The 18,881-nt window shown below is 37.9% G+C and overlaps 2 protein-coding genes across 2 annotated transcripts; one reads left to right on the forward strand and one right to left on the reverse strand.

Annotated features, from left to right (window-relative positions):
* The first annotated feature begins 6,659 nt into the window (after nucleotides 1-6,659).
* On the forward strand, nucleotides 6,660-8,539 carry Lrr47 (Leucine-rich repeat 47). Its single transcript, XM_073966281.1, has 2 exons — nucleotides 6,660-7,473; nucleotides 7,537-8,539. Exons 1-2 carry the CDS (start codon nucleotides 6,901-6,903, stop codon nucleotides 8,251-8,253), a joined length of 1,290 nt encoding a protein of 429 aa, XP_073822382.1. The 5' UTR covers nucleotides 6,660-6,900; the 3' UTR covers nucleotides 8,254-8,539.
* A 4,563-nt stretch (nucleotides 8,540-13,102) lies between these two features.
* LOC141395154 (malectin-A) lies at nucleotides 13,103-18,285 on the reverse strand. The gene is made up of 2 exons (XM_073970641.1): nucleotides 17,532-18,285; nucleotides 13,103-14,345 (listed from the first exon to the last, which is right to left on the reverse strand). Exons 1-2 carry the CDS (start codon nucleotides 17,931-17,933, stop codon nucleotides 13,734-13,736), a joined length of 1,014 nt encoding a protein of 337 aa, XP_073826742.1. The 5' UTR covers nucleotides 17,934-18,285; the 3' UTR covers nucleotides 13,103-13,733.
* Nucleotides 18,286-18,881: the final 596 nt, after the last annotated feature.

An 18,881-nucleotide genomic window follows, 5' to 3' on the forward strand; every position in this document is an offset into this window, starting at 1 on the left:
AAACCATATCGGTCCACTCCTTCAGGTACCTACCCCACAAAAGTTCAAAAATATTCGGAAAAATTGTGCGCACGATAACTCTTGATGGGAGTGACCGATTTGGTCCACACTTTACACATTCTCATAATATCTACCAGATATGGATCAGGTTCGATCAAGTTCACTTTAAGACCTGCTATTGAATCACTTCGATTTTTGTTGACGCAACTTACATTCGCTGCCTCAATTACGATGGTAAAAGTTATTTCAGGGGCAAGTCCATACTTCTTGAGAAAACAGCCCGAAGGGTGTAAAAACCCCCTATGGCACCCCCATGGTCTATGTCGGTCCATTCCTTTAAGTACCTTTTCCGCAAAAATTTTGAACTTTAATCCTAATCAACATTTTTGTCGGTTCATACGACCAAAATTTTGAAACCCCCTAACTACATAAGTTTTTTTGTGAAAAAAGTGTTTCAATTTGCTCATGCTGAGGGTATATCTCTGTCGGCGAAGCCGACTGATACTTTTTTACTTGTTGAAGATAGAAATTTGCAGCTATGCGCCCCTAAGCTCTCAGCTACTATCCTGACTTCGTGGACAAAGGAAGTCAACGTTCAGCTAAGAGGTAGTTTACACTATCTATCAATGTCATATGACACGAAAAATAAAAAAACATTACATATCTACCCACGGAGGCAATGTGGAGACGTAGTTTTTTTAAATTTTTGCTGATGTGGACCCATAGAGTAAATGGCGTAAGGAAAATCTCCAATATTGCACATATTAGGGAATATATAACGATGGAAAAATTCATGTCATATGACATTTACATATAGTGTAAACTACCCCTAAATATACAGATTCCGATACAATTCTACCTGTAGGAGTTACAACAAGAACTGCAGCTTACATCGTTGTGATGATTACAATGTACTAAGGAAGTATCGCACCACAAGTGGAGGTGGGGGATTAACTTTCCTATTGCACCAGTCTGTTCAATACAGACTTATCTCGCTTGAGCATGTCTCTAATGACCCATACAAGGAATGCATGGGGGTAGCATTCAGGTGCCCGTAGCAAAGAACCTTGAGGCTTTATTCGTTCCCAGCGTCAGAATCAAGTTGCCGATCATCAGCATGGGTGCCATAACCAGCACAGAAGAAGACAACCCTCCGGCCAAGCTTGAAACGTTGGATAATCGATTATATGTATGGACGCCAGTCGTACGTTGAATTCAGGAACAAAAAGTCCAAACCCCGTTGAGTGAAGCAGGAATTTCCCCAAGCTGGGTTTATATCTTCGGAACTGTTTAACATGTATGTACCTCTCCTGTATTTCGCCCCCCTTCATACGGCATCCAGATCGTAACGTATGCGGATGATTGTACGATCCTGTCGTCAGGTACCTACCCTGATGACATCTGTGAGAGACTGAACTCTCATTTAACCGATGCACATCATGAAGTATATCCACGCTCTAGAGGAAAATGTCCACCGATAAAGGAGAGAACCCCTAGATCAACAGGCACATCAAGCAGGTTTAAATGCCATTCACACGGACGCAGTTGCTAAGGCCATAGGCAAATATAGTGCGAATGAATCTTTTGAGCGTCAGCTGCCACGACAAATCAGAGTAGTTTTGGCTCAAGTACGCTCAGGATATTGCAGTAGCCTAAATTCTTATTGTGCAAAGATCGATCGCACCGCGCAAAGCATCTGCCCAGCATGCGGCATGAGCCCGCACAAAACACTACACCTTTTCAACTGACCTGCCAAACCTACTCGCCTAACTCCAGTGGATCGGTAGTTACATTCCATCGAAACAGCCTTTTTCCTGGAACTGGAGATGTGTATACGTCAGATAGTTTCTCATAAAGAAGGTTAAAAGCTATAATATAACAGGCTATTATATCCGAATCTCCACCGATTTCAATATAGTTTGGTGCAGTTATTTCTATAACTAGTTCCGTCACACATTCAAAATGTCACGGAAACCGGACATACAAGGTGTATATTCAAGTCAATCGTAGCAAAATTCGCTGAGATAGGACCGTTCAAAGTGAAGAACCCGTTGTGCTTTGTGTGTAGAGGAGTTTAAGTTGCTCGCGTTTTTCTGGAAACGGTATTTTTAAAATCGGTGTAAACGATAGCTCGAAAACGAATGGACCAGGGTTTAAAATGCTAACGCCATATTAGCAAAAGCACCGAATATTTGCAGCTTTGCCTGCTAAAATTTCTTCGAAATATGTTTAGCAACAATGAACAATGGCAACATGTAGCAATAAATTTCACAAAAATATTGCTAGCGATGCTGATGCTATTTGATATTGTTGCTATAATAAAAAAGCGTCGCACACGCATACTCATATTTTGCAGCACACATGATCAACACATATCAGAAAAGAGAATAAGCAAAGAAGTTTCAACGGCTAAGCCATGTTTTCAGCAAACAATAGTTTTGGAGATCAGGGTTACCAGTGTAATGCATTTAAAATCACGATATAATTAATTCCACTTTTTCGTTCAAAGGTCATGTGAATTTTTGGTGAAGCCGTTCAAAATATATTTTTTTATTTAATAATTAGTATTCTTTAGGTTATACTATATGATGGGGGCATTTTGACATTAAATGACACCTTTTTTATTACTGCCTTGGCAACCCTAGTTATTAAAAACACCCTCTTTGGCTAATTCGCTGCGACAAATGGTCAGCCGACTGCTAAATATGAAGCGTGGTTGTCGATTATGCCTAACGAAAAAAAGATTAGGCGTAAAAAACGAAATAAGCAAAAATGTACAAAAATAAATATGCGTTCGGTTGCTTATTTAGCCGTGTGTGTGAATATTGTGTAGCAGTTGAAGTGTACAGCTAGTGCTAATGTTTTTAGATGCTGGCTTTTAAACCCTGGAATGGACCCCTCTTCATATGTATATTTTGGTGAGCTTAATTATATTGTCTTTAAGAGAGGCAGATTTTTTCCTTTTTCGGAAAAAGGTGGTAATTTTGTGTTAAAATCGTAATTTCGACTTTCTCAGTTCACAATTTTTTTCGGAAAATATCTTTTTAATCTATTTAGGTTCTTAAAACGCCCACTGACATATAGGAAGATCGGCCAATTCGTTTTCGAGCGATGTTTGGCACCGCAAAACGCTTTTAAAAATGCGGTTTTTATGATCGATCCGAATGCAGTCCAAACATTCAACCTGCTCCGAAAAAAAAATGTTTTTAAGTAGATATTTTTCATCTGAAAGAGCATATCATAAACTCCTTTCGACATTTTTGTATGCCGTTATTATACCCTCAGCCTTTAGGCTAAAGAGGGTATATATACTTGGATACAAAAAATGTGCCTCACGGAAATAATGGTTTTAGACCCCAAGTATGTTTGTACGATTTCCGTTTCAGACAATTTTGAGTCGATCTTGCAATGTCCGTCTGTCTGGCTGGCTGGTGCGCACGATAACTCTCGAACGAATCAATGGATTCGGTTCAAATTTGGGTATCGAAATATTTTGTCCAGATTTGATTCAAGTTCGATGATGGGCCATATCGGTCCACTCCTTCAAGTACCTCCCCCACAAAAGTTCAAAAATGTTCGGAAATGTCCGCACGATAACTCTTGAAGGAGTAACCGAATTAGTCCATACTTTGCACATCGTGACATTTCTACTAGACATAGATGAGGTTCCAATATGAACCCTATTGGTTCACTCTTTCGGGTATCTCCCACACAAAATTTTGCTTAAGTGCAGTTTAAGGCCTGCTCTCGAAAGGCCTTGATGTTTGTTTCAGCCACTTGTGCTCACTACCCTCATTACGACTATACAATTTTTTTCAGGAGCAAGTCCATACTTCCTCAGAAATCAGCACGAAAACTGCAAACAAAAATATTTGGTTCAATTTTTGGGTCTTTCAATATTTTGTCCCAGACAGACAGAAATTGTTCGTCAAGATTGTGGGCATGATAACTCTGGAGGGAGTAACCAATTGAGCCAAAAGTAATATTACTTTCAGGCATAGATCGGGTTCTATTATGGACTATATCGGTCCACTCATTTGGGTACCTCCCACACAAAATTTGGAAAAAGTATAGTTTAACAACTCCTCTTTGATCTTATTATTGGTGATGCAGCAGGTTGCACTTGCGGCACCTGTTACGACGTTGTAATTTTTTTTTTCGTGGGCAAGTTCATACTTCCTGAGATAATGACCCAAAAAGGTCCTGAAAATCCTACCGGCACCACCTAAACTGGCTAATGTGTAAAATAACCCTTTAAATTGAAAAGTGAAATTGTAATATATTTAAATTCAGAAAATTAAGTACAACATTTTCAATTATATAGTCTCTAAGGAAAATATCCATAGACTAATAAAGAAAAAAATATCTATATATATAAAAATGGTGTAAAAAATGTATAGTAATTCATAAAATGAGAACGGCTAGGCCGATTTCTGTAAAATTTTTTGTCAGTTATTCGCATTTTCGAGGAGAAGGTCTTTACGGAAGAAAATTTTGGAAAATCCCTCTGGAAAAGTCGGAAAATTGGAAAAATCGAAAATTGAGTTTTTGTATGAAATTTTATTCCTTAATAGCGAGACGAAGTTCGCCGGGTCCGCTAGTTTTCTATAAATTTTATTAGTTCTGAATATGTACTACATCGGATTACTCCTACGGGTACACCCTACCCAAAGTTTGGAAAAAATGCACTCGTCTTGGATCATTCTGAATTTTGTTGCCACATGAAGTTTGTTGCGTCCATTTCCATCCTGGAAAATTTTCCCAACAGCTAAAAAAACTACAGCAGTATTGTGTTAACTTGTTTTCTTCGGGTACGTGGCTGAGGGTATATCTCAGATACTTTCTTACTTGTTATCCTTAAAAAAAATAATTAAAAATGTTTTTTTGTCTGCACAACTATGGAAAATATATATGGGAGCTATATCCAAATCTAAATCTATTTCAATAAAATTTGGAACATTTGTTTATTTATAGACCGAGTTTAGTCACACATTCCAAATTCCAAATTTTTTTTTCTCCACAGTTTGTTTTTCCCCCAAGTCGCGCATTTAACACCTTTAGGCTTAACTCTAGTCTAGTAAAAATTCCCGATTTTTCTGAAATTTTTTTCCAGAGGTAGATATTGTTGCGCTAATCACGGACCCGAAATCCGGGTACAAAACCCGGGTTAGACCCGGCTATACTTTCAGGTGGTCAGGTGATATAACCCAAACATTTTCAATTTTGGACCCAGATTTTTCCATGAAACCCTAAATAGGATTGAAGGATGGGCACCCACTTAATGTATGTCAGATTATAGCTCGAACTTTAACCTTTCCAAAATGGTGCTATATGTGTTTTTCAAAAACTGGGTAAACGGTACTGTCCCCCAAGGATAGGATAAGATTTCCATTGATACCCATTTTGTAGCAATAGGTTCAGTAGAGCGGAGTCTAACCCCGGTTTTGTACCAGGACTTTCGGGTTCAATCACCGGGTCCGTCCCCCAAGAAAATTATACATTCCCACGATCAGAGCAACAATATCTACATCTGGAAAAAAATTAAAAAAAAAATCGGAGAGTTTTTAACATAAAAACAAATACTGGTAAATAAATCAGAAGTTCAGACGATAATTCATCTGACTTCGGACCAAATTCGGTCAGAAAGTGGGCAAACACTTTCGAATTTCATAAGATTTTACTTCCGAATTCCGACCGATATCTGTCCGAAAGTCGGTAAATAAATCAGAAATTTATACGATAGTTCATCAGAGTTTGGACCGAATTCGGTCCGAAAGTCGGCTAAAACACCCGATTTTCATCCGAATTTCGGGCAGAGAACACGTGAACCACGGCATATGACTTTCGGTCAAAGTTCGGATCGGACGTTTCATCCGACCTTCGGACCGAATTCGGTCGGAACTCTGATGTTTCTTCCGATTTTGGTTTGCTGGGCATGTTAACTTTGTGCATGTAACATGCCCAGCAATTAAACGGACAGAAATAACAGTGCGAATAAAAATACATACAACTGTAATTAAGGGCTATCGCAATTTAAAAATACTATCTGAGTCCTAAGGATTCCCAATAACACAAGAATCGAACTTCAATATAAATAACATCCCTCATACAAACATAACTAACTTTGTAACGACCATGCCATATGTGGTAGAAATCGTGAAAATTTCCTTTTGATGATAAAAGACCATGAAGATTACAATAAAAATAAAAGATGTACCTACCTGTAGTACGTGTATTTTAATATTCATCCACCCTTTCAAGGTTGCAGTTTTCCATTTATTTCAAGGATTTTTGTTTATTTCAATGATTTGAACACTTCTCTTCCGCTATCAAAAACATGTTTACTTCGTGTGTTTTTAATATTATTCTTATTATTATTATTCTTTCATATTTTTAAATGAGATCGCACTTGTGACTTTTCTTATATTTTAATTTGTTTATGTAATTTATTTTAAAGTATTTCACAACATTTTTCTTTCAATCGCCATCGATCACCAACATTTTTCTTTTCAACTGACAAGACTGAACAAAATCAAACAAAACAACAGTTAAGTTCAAGTAGCACGATACAGTTTGAAAAGTGTTGCAACAATTTGCCCATCAACTCACACAGTACTAAAGTTTGACAATCATGGTAAATAAACACAAAAACAGCTGTTGAGTGGGTGCGTTTCTGCAAAGGAACTTTGTGAACTTTGTTATATTCGCAATACAAACAAAACATTGCCCTCCTTTTTTTGTGAAAAGACAAAGCGCTATTGTTACCAAAAACATCAGAAAATATAAAGAAATTAAAAGAGTTACATCCTTCCTTATTATAAATACGACGCGCACCTGTGTACCGATAAATGTCAACAACATTTCCTGTAGAGGACAAGGCAACAACGGACACTGAACAAAATGAAAATTCTCTGTGAGACCCAAGTGCAAAATCGTCTAACCCAGGCCAATAAAACGCCTCGAATGGTAAAAGCTACTCTCGCTGTTGGCTATCATACCACAGCAAAGGATCAGAATGGCGAGAATAACAAAGATTTGGAAATCATCTTATTTACACCACAAGATAAAAATGGCACCCGCTATAAAGTGAAAAATAATATCGAGAAGATGTTTACCAAATTTCTAAAAGATGGAAAGGCCACAATCAGTTTTAAACAGCCAGCAGAAAATCTTATGATCAAATGTGATCCAATACAATTGAAGGGATTCCTGCAGACTCTCAAGCTGGGCTTGGAGGGTAAAGATTCGATTAATTTACGTATGAATATCGCCTCGGCAACAGCAATACCACAGAAGTCTCAGCCACAAACCAAGATGAATATAACAAATCGTGGTGATTATCCCACAAAGGGATTTCCAAGGACTCTGAAGTCTTTGACCATAACGGGAATTAAATTGTGTAAGGTCACCTATGATATGTGTTCGCTGAGGAATTTGACATCACTGAACTTGAGCTACAATACTATTGAAAAGGTAAGTTTAGGTGACATCTTTAGAAAATCCTTCTTATTGATTTCCATGTTTTTCATATTTCAGATACCAAATGAATTGGGTCGTGTGGCTCTGGTAGAGCTGAATTTAAGTAATAACAATTTGGGCGATAAAAATTCATGGCAATGGTTAAAGGGTAAAACCCTGCAAAGTTCTTTAAAAGACCTTGACTTGTCTGCCAATAAATTGGAATATTTTCCTCCGCCACTGATTAAATACGAAAAACTAGTCACCTTAAAATTGAACAACAATCAACTGACACGAATCCCCCAAGGTATACGACGCATGAAGAATTTACGTTTTGTCCATCTGTCCATAAACAAATTGGAATCATTACCGGCGGCCTTTAATAATATCCCCTTGGAAATGTTAGATGTTTGGGGTAATAATTTCCAACAACTTAAAGAATATGATTTGGATGCAAAATCATCAACATCGTCGTCATCCTCAAACTCCAATTCTGCTGTACAAAGTTTATACAATAGTACTCCTTTGTGGTTATTAGCTGCGCGATCGGTTTCACAACATAAACTGCCTTATTCATCGGCGACATTACCATGGATTTTAGTTGACGTTCTATCGGAAGCACCAAAATGTGCCTGCGGAAAACTGTGTTATGGTGATGCGATATTAGAAAGAGCAGCCATGGCAACATTTGAAAATGTTAAAAATTTAGTTTTTAGTCGAGATCGTCTGATATATGCTGATATTGTCCTATGTGGTCCCCAGTGTGCTGGACGTAAACAAATTTTAGCCACATAGTGTTGGCCTATGGCATTTGTAGGCCAAGCATTAGACTATTTAAGAATTTGATCATAATATTTTGTTTTTTTCTTAACATTATTTTCACAATTCATTTAATTTAAGTTTTCATCGATCGTCATCATTATTATTGTTAGTTCTATTCTCTTCTCTATTTGTGTACTTTGTTTTATTTTCCAATTGTCTCAATTGTTGTAGGATACAGCTGGATTCCCCTCCTCAAACTAAGAATATTTTATAAATAGAAAAGAAAAAATAAAAGAAATCAAGAAAAACACTTTTTCAAGGATGATATTGAAATTTATTTACAGAAAAAAGAGGGCGAAATAGTTGAGAACTAATTTAATTTAGTTGCCCCTCCCTCTTCACTATTACATTTTAAGTAATATATGTCCCTGTTACACTTATAAAAGCGATGTCTACGGGTCTTCAGTCTTCTGAAGTTACATACGTAAGCTATTGGCATACTGACTTTGGTCACGTGTTAAATTTTTCACTTATTGACGACAATGTCACAATCAATCCCATGTGGCGAGTTATTCGACACCAAATCGACCCAAGCACTATGTTAGCGTTCCGTTCAGGATTTGCCACCTCATTGTACATAGGTATGTATTTTTATAGTTTTTATATTGGTAGCAGCCTATCCCGGAATGGAGAAATCCCGAGCCCATTTTGTAGTGTATGGGGGTAGCAGTCAGGTGTAGAACAACCGAAGTATAGATGATTAACGTATACATTTCTCCTATTAATAGTTATACCCCAGGTTATAGGCCCAACCTTATGACGCTTTTGGAAGGCAATAATCGACTGGTCAATGTGTGCCAGTGGTGTCACTCAGGAACCAGAAGTCGAAGCCTCGATGAGTGAAACAGAAATTTCTTCAAGGTGGAGTGATATCTCTGGAACTGTTTAACATCTACCTCTCCTGTATTGCAACCTCTGCAGGCGGTATGCGATTGTTACATATGCGCATGATTGTATGTCGGGTTACTTTCCCTAGTGTCATCTGGAAAAGGCTTAACTCCTATTTGACTGATCTTACCAGAAGTGAGAACAGAGTTAAATGTCATTGTCGATGGCAACAGAACTCCGACCACTAACTACCCTAAGAATGTAGGGGTCACATTTGACGGTATATCCATGTCGTACGCGCATGCCATAGCTATCTGCGACAAGCTAAGATGTAGGAACAAGGTTCTCCAGTACTTGGGATGCAGACAAAGAAACCTTGTTGACAACTTATGAAGTTGTTGTTGTAGCAGCATACAAACCTACATTCGTAGAACACGGTGCTCTTGAAACAATTTTAAATGGAAGGTGCTTACACCTCGGAAGTTTTTGCGGATTCTGAAACTACAATGTTCATAGATGAGAACAATCAAAAAACAAAAAAAATCGCTGGAGCGCTTTTTAAATAAATCGCGATTTAAGTTGACATTTTTAGGGGTTGTTTAGGTTTTCGCGATTTTGCTTAGAAACCGCATTTCCTATCAAAATGGGACTAAAACAAATATTGTAGCTATGAAAATTCTCTACAAGATCGACCTTTCTGGTATTTTCGTATTTTTTACCATTTTTGAGATATAGAAGTTCAACTTGGGATAATGCACTGACTGTATCGCCCCCTTATAAAACAATGTCATGTAGGGTGCGCCTTAACTAACTTTTGATGATAACCGCTTACACACGGAAAGTTTTTGTGAATTCTGAATCAGCAGTGTTCATAGATGAGAAAAATCCAAAAACAAGAAAAAATCGCTGTAGGGATTTTTAAATAAATCGCGGTCAAAATTCACATTTTTACGTGTTTTTTAGGTTTTTACGATTTTGCTTGAAAACCGCAAGTCCAATCGAAATAGAGCTAAAGAAAATGTCGTAGCTGTCAAAATTCTCTAGAGGATTGACTTTATCATTTGTTCCCAGCTTGTACCATTTTTGAGATAAGGAAGCTCAGTTTACATGTTTAGTTTTTTTTGTTAGGGTTTCGCGAATTTGCTTGAATACGGTAAGTCTAATCGATATGGGACCTGAGAAAATCTTAAAGCTGTGAAAATTCTCTACAAGACTGGCTTAAGTAACGTATCCTTAGTTGTAACATTTTTTTAGATATATAAGTTTAAGTTGGGAATTTGCAGTCATGACATTGTTTTATAAGGGGGCGATACAGAATTGAATTTGAATTGTCCCAATTTGAACTTCTATATCTCAAAAACGGTAAAACCCATGAGAATATCAGAAAGGTCAATCTTTTAGAGAATTTTCATATCTACAACATTTGTTTTAGTCGCATTTTGATAGGAAATGTGGTTTCTAAGCAAAATCGCGAAAACCTAAACAACCCCTAAAAATGTCAACTTAAATCGCGATTTATTTAAAAAGCGCTCCAGCGATTTTTTTTGTTTTTTGATTGTTCTCATCTATAAACATTGTAGTTTCAGAATCGGCAAAAATTTCCGAGGTGTAAGCACCTTCCATTTAAAATTTTTTCAAGAGCACCGTGAGAAGCATAGGTCTAAGGTTTCGGGCCAATCCAGTACGAAAGAACCCGCTGCCGTGGGATTGCCTTAAGAGGTGGTCTGTGGTAGGTTTAGGTTTGGGGATGTAGAGCCACTAACTAGTGACTGCGTCACTCGGAGACCTTCCGGTCCATTGTGATCATCCAGTAGAAAAAGAGGAAAATGCTGTACAGAAAATAGGAGATGGAAAAGAGAGGAGAGCGGGAAGAAATAAAAAGAGGAAGTTATTAAAAAGTAAAGAACAAATAAATTACAAGAACGTTTAAGAGAGGAGGAATAGTCTTAGAGAAGGAAGAAAGTTTTATTTTGATGGTAGGCAGAATAATAGAAACATCATTTACGCGTTCAGGTTGTGCTGTCCCAGCCACTTCAGATTTTTTATGATGTTGTAGATCACAGCAGGTTCCACAGTTGAGTAGAAAGTTAGACACGGTGGAAAGTGAACACCTACTAACCTATGTCGTCTACGAGCCAGGGCTGGTCAACGACACAATAGGTGATCTATCGTCTCCGCACAGAGTCTACAGTAGTCAGTAACATCCTCATCCCATTTGATGGTAAAGGCCCTGATATAGCAGTGTCCAGTGATGACTCCCGTCGTTACTCTAACTTCAGCTTTACTCAGGTTCAACAGAGATTTCGTTCTTTTGACTGACAGAGACGGCCATATGGATCTTGCCACAATGCACCTAGGTTCATTATGCCATAATTCACTGGCTCTTTCGTCAGAGAACGCTTCAATTTTTTGGAAGAAATGACAAATGGGTGGTTTGATGGAGTCAGCGATAGCTAGATCTGTAGACTGCGATCCTCGTCCAGCTAATTCATCTGCTCTTTCATTACCCAGATAGTCGCGGTGTCCTGGTACCCAGCATAGCCGAAAGCCGTTAGTTAGCGTTCCCAAGGCTGATCTACACTTAAAGACGACATCGGATTTGATGTTGCAGGATTTGATGGCTTTAAGAGTCGCTTGACTATCCACAGAGATAGTCACCGGTTCAAAGATTACTGCATCCAAACTTGTTATCAATTCCGCTGCCTTCAAAATCGCGAAGATTTCAGCCTGGAAGACACAGATAGCCTTTCACAGTAGACGCCAGCCCCGGTACCTTCCTCAATTTTGGAACCGTCTGTATAAAAAGCCAGACCGTCCAGACTGGGGTTACTGCGGTCCCAGTCGTCTCTAGTAGAGACTCTCTACTAGGTATAACGACGTCAAATTTCAGGACTGCTGATATATAGTCGCTCAGTTTCCCGCGTTGGTTCACATTTATACCTGATTTGTTCAGGATACATCCATACACATAGGCACAACCGCGCCAGAGATTTTGTTCATGCAGCCGTAGGGCACTGCGAGTTGCCTGACACTTAATGCTGAGACTAGTTTCGTGAGTTTTCTCACTTTCTCATTTTAGTTGACGCGGCAGAAAAGCAAAGCTCACGGGGAGTCTACATTCACAATCACCTTGTTTATTGTGGATAGGGCTCCCCAACGTTACAAGAGAGAAGTTTGAATATCATTTCCACAGATGCAATCGCAGATTTCATATAAACAACAATCGTGTAAATGTGGCTCTCGGAGAACATCCCCCATTTATCACAACTGAAGAGTGTCAGTTGCCACGACAAACCAGAGTAGTTTTAGCTCGCTCAACTACACTGGGAATAATGGAGCTGCCTGAAAACATGGGCCCATTATGCGGCAAACAAACTTAACTAACTAAAATAAAACAACCACGAAAAATTGAATTTTCAAAATCCGCCTAAAGTTATCCGAAAAATATTAATTTTAAAATCCACGATAATTGGTCTAAAGGTCCCCGAAAAATATTAATTTCAAAATCCACGATTATTGCCTTGAAAGACCCTCGAAAATATTATTTAAAAAATCCACGATTACTGCCCTGAAAGTTTCCCGAAAATATTATTTTTAAAATCTAGGATTATTTACTTGAAAGACACCTGAAAATATTATTTTAAAAATTCACGATTATTGATTTAAAGACCCCCGACAATATTAGTTTATAAAGTAATGATTATTGGCCTGAAATAATAGGAAAAATATTTTGTTAAAAATCCACGATTATTGCTCAGAAAGACCACCAAAAATATTCTTTCAAAAATCCACCATTATTGCCCTGAATGACACCAAAAAAATTAAAATATCCACCACCAAAAAAGGATAATTTTAAAAGTAATTTGTGGAGTTGACCAGCAGCCCATCCAAACCAACTTATGTAAATCCCATATCGTTACAGATGGTGTCATTTCTGACCATCGGTCTCCAAGTGAAACGGCTGCATCAAAGAAAAAAATAAAATCACAATAAATTTTGCCATTACTAAGTCAACATTTTATTTTAATATTTCTCATTTTTTGTCAATTTGTTTTAGCTAAATTTAAACAAAACATTTTTGTTTTTCATACAATATTTTTTTTAAAAATTCTCAGCATATAATTTGTTAATATATATTTTATGTATATATATAAAAAAAGTAATGTCATGTACTAGATTTCACATTAAGCGCAAACCAAGGAACGAAATTAAAGTGCTTTTAAAACAAAGTGCTTCAATTCAATTGGAATACACCACAAGCATATACAACCAAAATTAACTTAAAGCAAGGAACTTATTTTCAATAATAGTAAAAAAATGATAAACTCAAAAAATATATTTTAAAATATATTAAATATAAATGCTATAAGTACTTTTGTTACGAAAAGAAAATGCCGTAGAAAAAAAGATCATTGTGAACACAACAAAAAACAAAACAAAGAAATCAAATTCATGTACAAATAAATTACAATACCAAACTCAAAAAGAAAAAAAACACAGCTCTTATAAAGAAAAAACCAAAACTCTCTGCCGGAACAACTACTAGAGGAGGTTTATGACAACGACGGCACAATGGCAATGCAGGGAATCCATGTAAGTTTTGCATAAATGCTATCGACAAGTGCTCATAATTTACACAAACAAAACAGCAAGGGTATGAAACATCCTATTGCCACAATGATTGGCATCATTATCATGGAGTCTTCAGAGGCATATGGATCGGGATGACGTGGTCCGCTTGTTTTAGTATTTCGACGTTCTCTTGCCACACTATCCATATCATCACCAGCATCATTATCGAAACTATCCATGTCATCTTCTTCATCATCGATAATATTATCTTCATCCTCATCAGCATCCATTAGATCTTCTTCATCTTCCAATCGATTCTTGGTAACAGTTTTCATCTTTTTACCACTGATGTCTTGTTTCTTCTCTTCAAAATCGTCGCTATTAAATCCAGCTTCATTTTGCATAGCCGGCAGGCGGGGTATTCTTTCAACATCCCCTTTGAATAGAGCAAAGGCGTTAATTTTGGGATTGTCATAGGCACCCTTAATAAATTCTAAACGTATGACGTTGTTGCGTATATCCGATACTTCATCTTTGTAATGCAGTTTACCACGTGACACCGTAAAGAACACGTATTCATCATGGGCAGTACCTCGACCTACTTGTGCGAAAATATCCAAATTCGAGACAATTTCATGTTGACGATTGAGAACGACATCAAAAACCTGCAAAGAAAGTAGAAGGTTTTAAAGAAGTTAAGGCAAATGGATTAAAATTTCGGTTAGATCTTGACTAAACGGGCACTTTTCCTAATATTTAAGTCTCAAGGAGTATTTAGCGTTCGAAGAGGGGAGAAAACAAGAATTAAAGACTCGGAAATTTTTAGAAATAGGTCTAAATTTTATAGGGGGACTCAAGAGTATGACGGACGTGGATTTTAGAAAAATAGCAGCGTCCTCATGTTTTAAAACGTGAATTTAAAAAAAAAAAACATCCATTATGACCCAAGAATCCCAGTTCCGTCCCGAGAAAGGGAAAACCTCTTTGACTAGCAACGCAGAGAACTATGAATGAGACAAAGATTCTATCGGAAGCCAAAACTAACTGTACAAGCATCAATCCCACGGTGGTGCGTTCTTCGATACCATATTGAATCGGAACCACACAACACCAGTGTTCCGGCCAGCAGCTGTCGTGGTTCGTGCTGGACGGTGGAAAACCCAATACCAATATCGATGTGCTCAGTTTGTCACATCCGCATCCATCACACTCAAAATTCGGTGAGATCCAATAAATGCCAGGAGTGGGTGCATCTCAGCTGTTGTTCTGGACTCATGTGAGGGACTACAACAAGGACTATGTTGCTGCGTGGACACAGTCCCTCAAACAGCAGCCGGAATCCAATCCCTGATAATTCATCCTTTTTTGTATGCGGATAGCAGTCAGGTGTGGAACTGCAAAGGTAGAGTTCCTGAACGTATACATCCCGCCGATAAATAACTGTACTCCAAGATATAGGCTTTTTTAAGGAAGACACTGCCAGAATTAGCGGAGAGTGTCGCAGTTCGCCAAATACAACCATCGCGTCACCGGGTCTGACAAATGAAGTCACCTTACAACCCGTCGTAAACATGTTAGACGAATACCCGAAGTGGGTAATGAATGAGGGTGATAAGTTTTACCAACCCCAGAGTCAGGGAGCTGATACTGGAAGTTAGAAGGTGGCCGGTGAGCATAAGCGGAACAAGTGGTTAAACCATGTGAAGGGAGACAACATTAGGGCCGGAATAAGTGAATTGTGGGCAACGGTTAAGTCGTTCTCGAACCCTGGAAAGAAGGAAGACGGCGACGTTACGCTGACGGATCTGAAGAGGTGCACAAATTATTTGCGCAGTTTGTCGAGCACCCGTTGATTGCCATGCCGAGGATGAACCACTAAAATTTACAAAGGATGATATCGCGAATGTCACCAAGAACTCTAAATCATCCAAAGCGTTGGATGGTAATGCTGAAACAGCTAGATGAGCCGGGTGTCGAGTATCTCACTAAAGTTCTCAAGCTGTCGCTAGCCACCCACATCGTTCCTGAAGTCTTGAAAATGGGAGAATTTGTCCGGCTACTGAAGCCAGGCAAGAATGCCAGCAAAGGTGGATCGTACAGACGGATTTCGCTCTTGTCGCCTGTGTCAAAGACTATTGAGGCTTTACTCCTTCCTAGCGTCAGAAATGGCTATCCAGTTGCCGATAACCAACATGGATTCCGTAAGCAGCATAGCAGACAACAGCGCTGTATGCTCCAGACATATTAGTCGAGGACTCAACCAGAGCAAGCCGTGCGATAGAACAATGATGGTGGCGCTCCACTTATCAAAAACTTTTGATGCTGTCAAGCACTCCACGTTGTTTGAGGACGTCAAGTAGACTACCTTCCCGTCAGATTTGAAACGTTAGATAAGAAATTATAAGTGTGAAGAAGTCAAAACACTGTAGAGTGAAACAGGGAGCTCCCCAAAGTGGGGTCAGAACTTTGGAACAGTTTAATGTCTACCTCACCTCCTGTATCCCGCCCGGTCCACACGGCATTGAATGTCATGGTAAATGGAATGTAGAAGAATTCCGACCACAAACTACCCCAAAGTTCTAAGGATCACATTCGACAGCATGTTCTTGTAAGCCGCATGTAGTAGTACGAACAAGGTCCTCAAGCCGGCAGCACTTGCGGTGCAGATAAAGAAACCTTGTTGACCACATTTAATGCGATAGAAAATAGATAATGTAAAAATGTAAAACCTGTCACAATGCCCTGAGAACTGCGACATGCATGAGAAGATGAAGATGCTTTCAGTACGGCAACACAATGACATGCTCTCGTTGCAGTACTTGATGGAGTTTTGCTATCGTATGGTGGATAGGACTCCCTCACCTAGGCATGTCAAGATGGATATTCATGATCTAGAGAGAGAGATGTCCAACGATGTAAGAGAGAACCCCCAGATCAGCAATTCTATCAAACTCTCTCTCCTCTCTCTTAAAAATTGCTTCCAGGACAAAAGTGCAGTAAAGAGTTTTGAGAATTTCATCAAAGGACTACTTCTGATTCTGATTGCAACAATATATTATTATAACACAAAAGCTCTAAACAATCCACGGCTGGACTTTTCAGCCGTCTCGCCTCTTCATCTTCAGGGGGAGAGAAGTTAAAACTCGCATGTGTAAAGTCGGAATATTGATGGGTCTGTAACAGCGCTGATCACTTCAAAGGTCATAACTACGCATTTGACCAAATCGAAATCACGATTCAATACATCATTACATTTCACTACACAAAACAATGTTATTTTAAACCAAATTAAGGGGAAAAACATTAATTTCTATTCCCTTATGGCGAGTTTAGCACTCGCGGCATTCAACCCTATTGTGACCAATAAAAACGGTATTAAAGGTTTGTGGTCATGCTACTACATAATTGTTAATAGATTACTATTTCAGATTGTGTTGTTTTACTAAAAGCACAACAACAACAAATGGCTAGTAGTGAGCGTTTAGTTGCTGTGAGTTGTTTTAAGTGATTAATAGGGGAGGAAACCAGCTAACAAATATGTCCTTTTGACTTTGGCGTGCTTTCAACGTCCAAATATCAATACATTGGAAAAATGGATAGATTTTAATTTCAATATGTTCAAACCAAAATATATGAATCACTCAATTGGAATAGCTAAAATTCCACTTATTTTTATTTTATCGGCCCCTTAATTCCTCACATGTATTTGTTTGACCGCAATAACACCACACATATGCATATTTCATAGATAACAATGTGTCCCATTTTCAAATATAACATTACTAAGGCATATTTTAATACACCTATGAGATAGCAATTTAGAAAATTAAATTCAAATATTTTCCACTTACCTTCTTATTGGGTTCATTGAAATAGACTTCACAGAATTTCAAAAGCAAAGCGTAGGTACCATCTCCCTCTAATGGTAGGTCATAACCAAATGTTGATGTATGATAACGTTCAGTGCGATACAGTACCTCATCCTGTTCAGGTACACGTCCTATTATTAGCAAATGATTACCATAATCTGAAGCAGTGCCCACATTCAAGGGATCAGCTTCATAGAGAATGCCATACTTATCAGTATGATCATAGCCACCTGCATTAATGGCATAAATGACCTGTAAATCGTTATTAGCTGCTGCCTCAACACCTGGACACAAAATGTTATAGCTTATCAGTAAAATAACAGCTACGTAGACCGATAGAAAATATTTTCTTGATATTTTTGTCGATGATGTGGCAAAACCCATTGCTATAAGTTTATTTTTAAATGTATTTCTTGCAATTTCTAAAAGCTGCCCTTATTTCCTTATTGTTGTTCTGTTGAGTGTCCGTCTTCGTGTAGTAGCCTGTGACAACTGGCTATTTTTATCCTATCGGCAAATGTAGGGTAATAGGACGTATACTTTTTTATTGCAGTTTTCTCTGAATGTCTGCAAAATTCAATGGAATTTTAAATTATTTTATTAGCTGTACACCTCACTGACTCTTTTTTCCTTTTTTTCAGCAAATTGAAAAATGTTTGTTTACACACACAAAATTGACAGAATGGTAAACACACGGGTAAAATGTCGTTTCTTTCTTATACGATATGGCATTTCTGAAACGAATAAGGGGAATTGTAAGGACCATAATCAAAACAAAAAAGCAGATAAGGGATACGAAGGTCGAAAAAAGGCCCGCCTAGTCCCAATAAATGGATTATATATAATTATATAAATTATATATAATTATATATAATTATATAAATTATATATAATTATATATAATTATAAATTAAAAACATGTTTCATAGGGATAGGAAAATCGACACGACGGCTTTTGGTCTGTTCCTTTACTTTTGAAAATGGTAAAACCGGCAAAAGCAGTAAATGTTGTGAACTGCTCCCATATGAATTGTATGGTTTCCGAAGTAAAAGAACGCTTTTCGAGTAAAAAGTGGTACAACTTGAAGTTTCTTGCACGTAGAGGAACTGAGCAAATATTTGTTCAATGTCTTCATCTTTTATACTTGCTCTGTTCCACAACCTGCAAGAATCTACTAATTTTTACTACGATAACAATTTTTCCTTTATGTTATCGGAATAAACAGTAAAAATTAGTAGATTCTTGCAGTTCTGGAACAGACCAAAACTATGTTTACATTTACGAAATCCACTCGATTTCAGCTGTCAATTCCATTGCTCAAACGTCAAATG

Source organism: Musca autumnalis, unplaced genomic scaffold, assembly GCF_047663935.1.
Source record: "Musca autumnalis isolate F117 unplaced genomic scaffold, ASM4766393v1 scaffold_2, whole genome shotgun sequence".
Classification (NCBI taxonomy): domain Eukaryota; kingdom Metazoa; phylum Arthropoda; class Insecta; order Diptera; family Muscidae; genus Musca; species Musca autumnalis.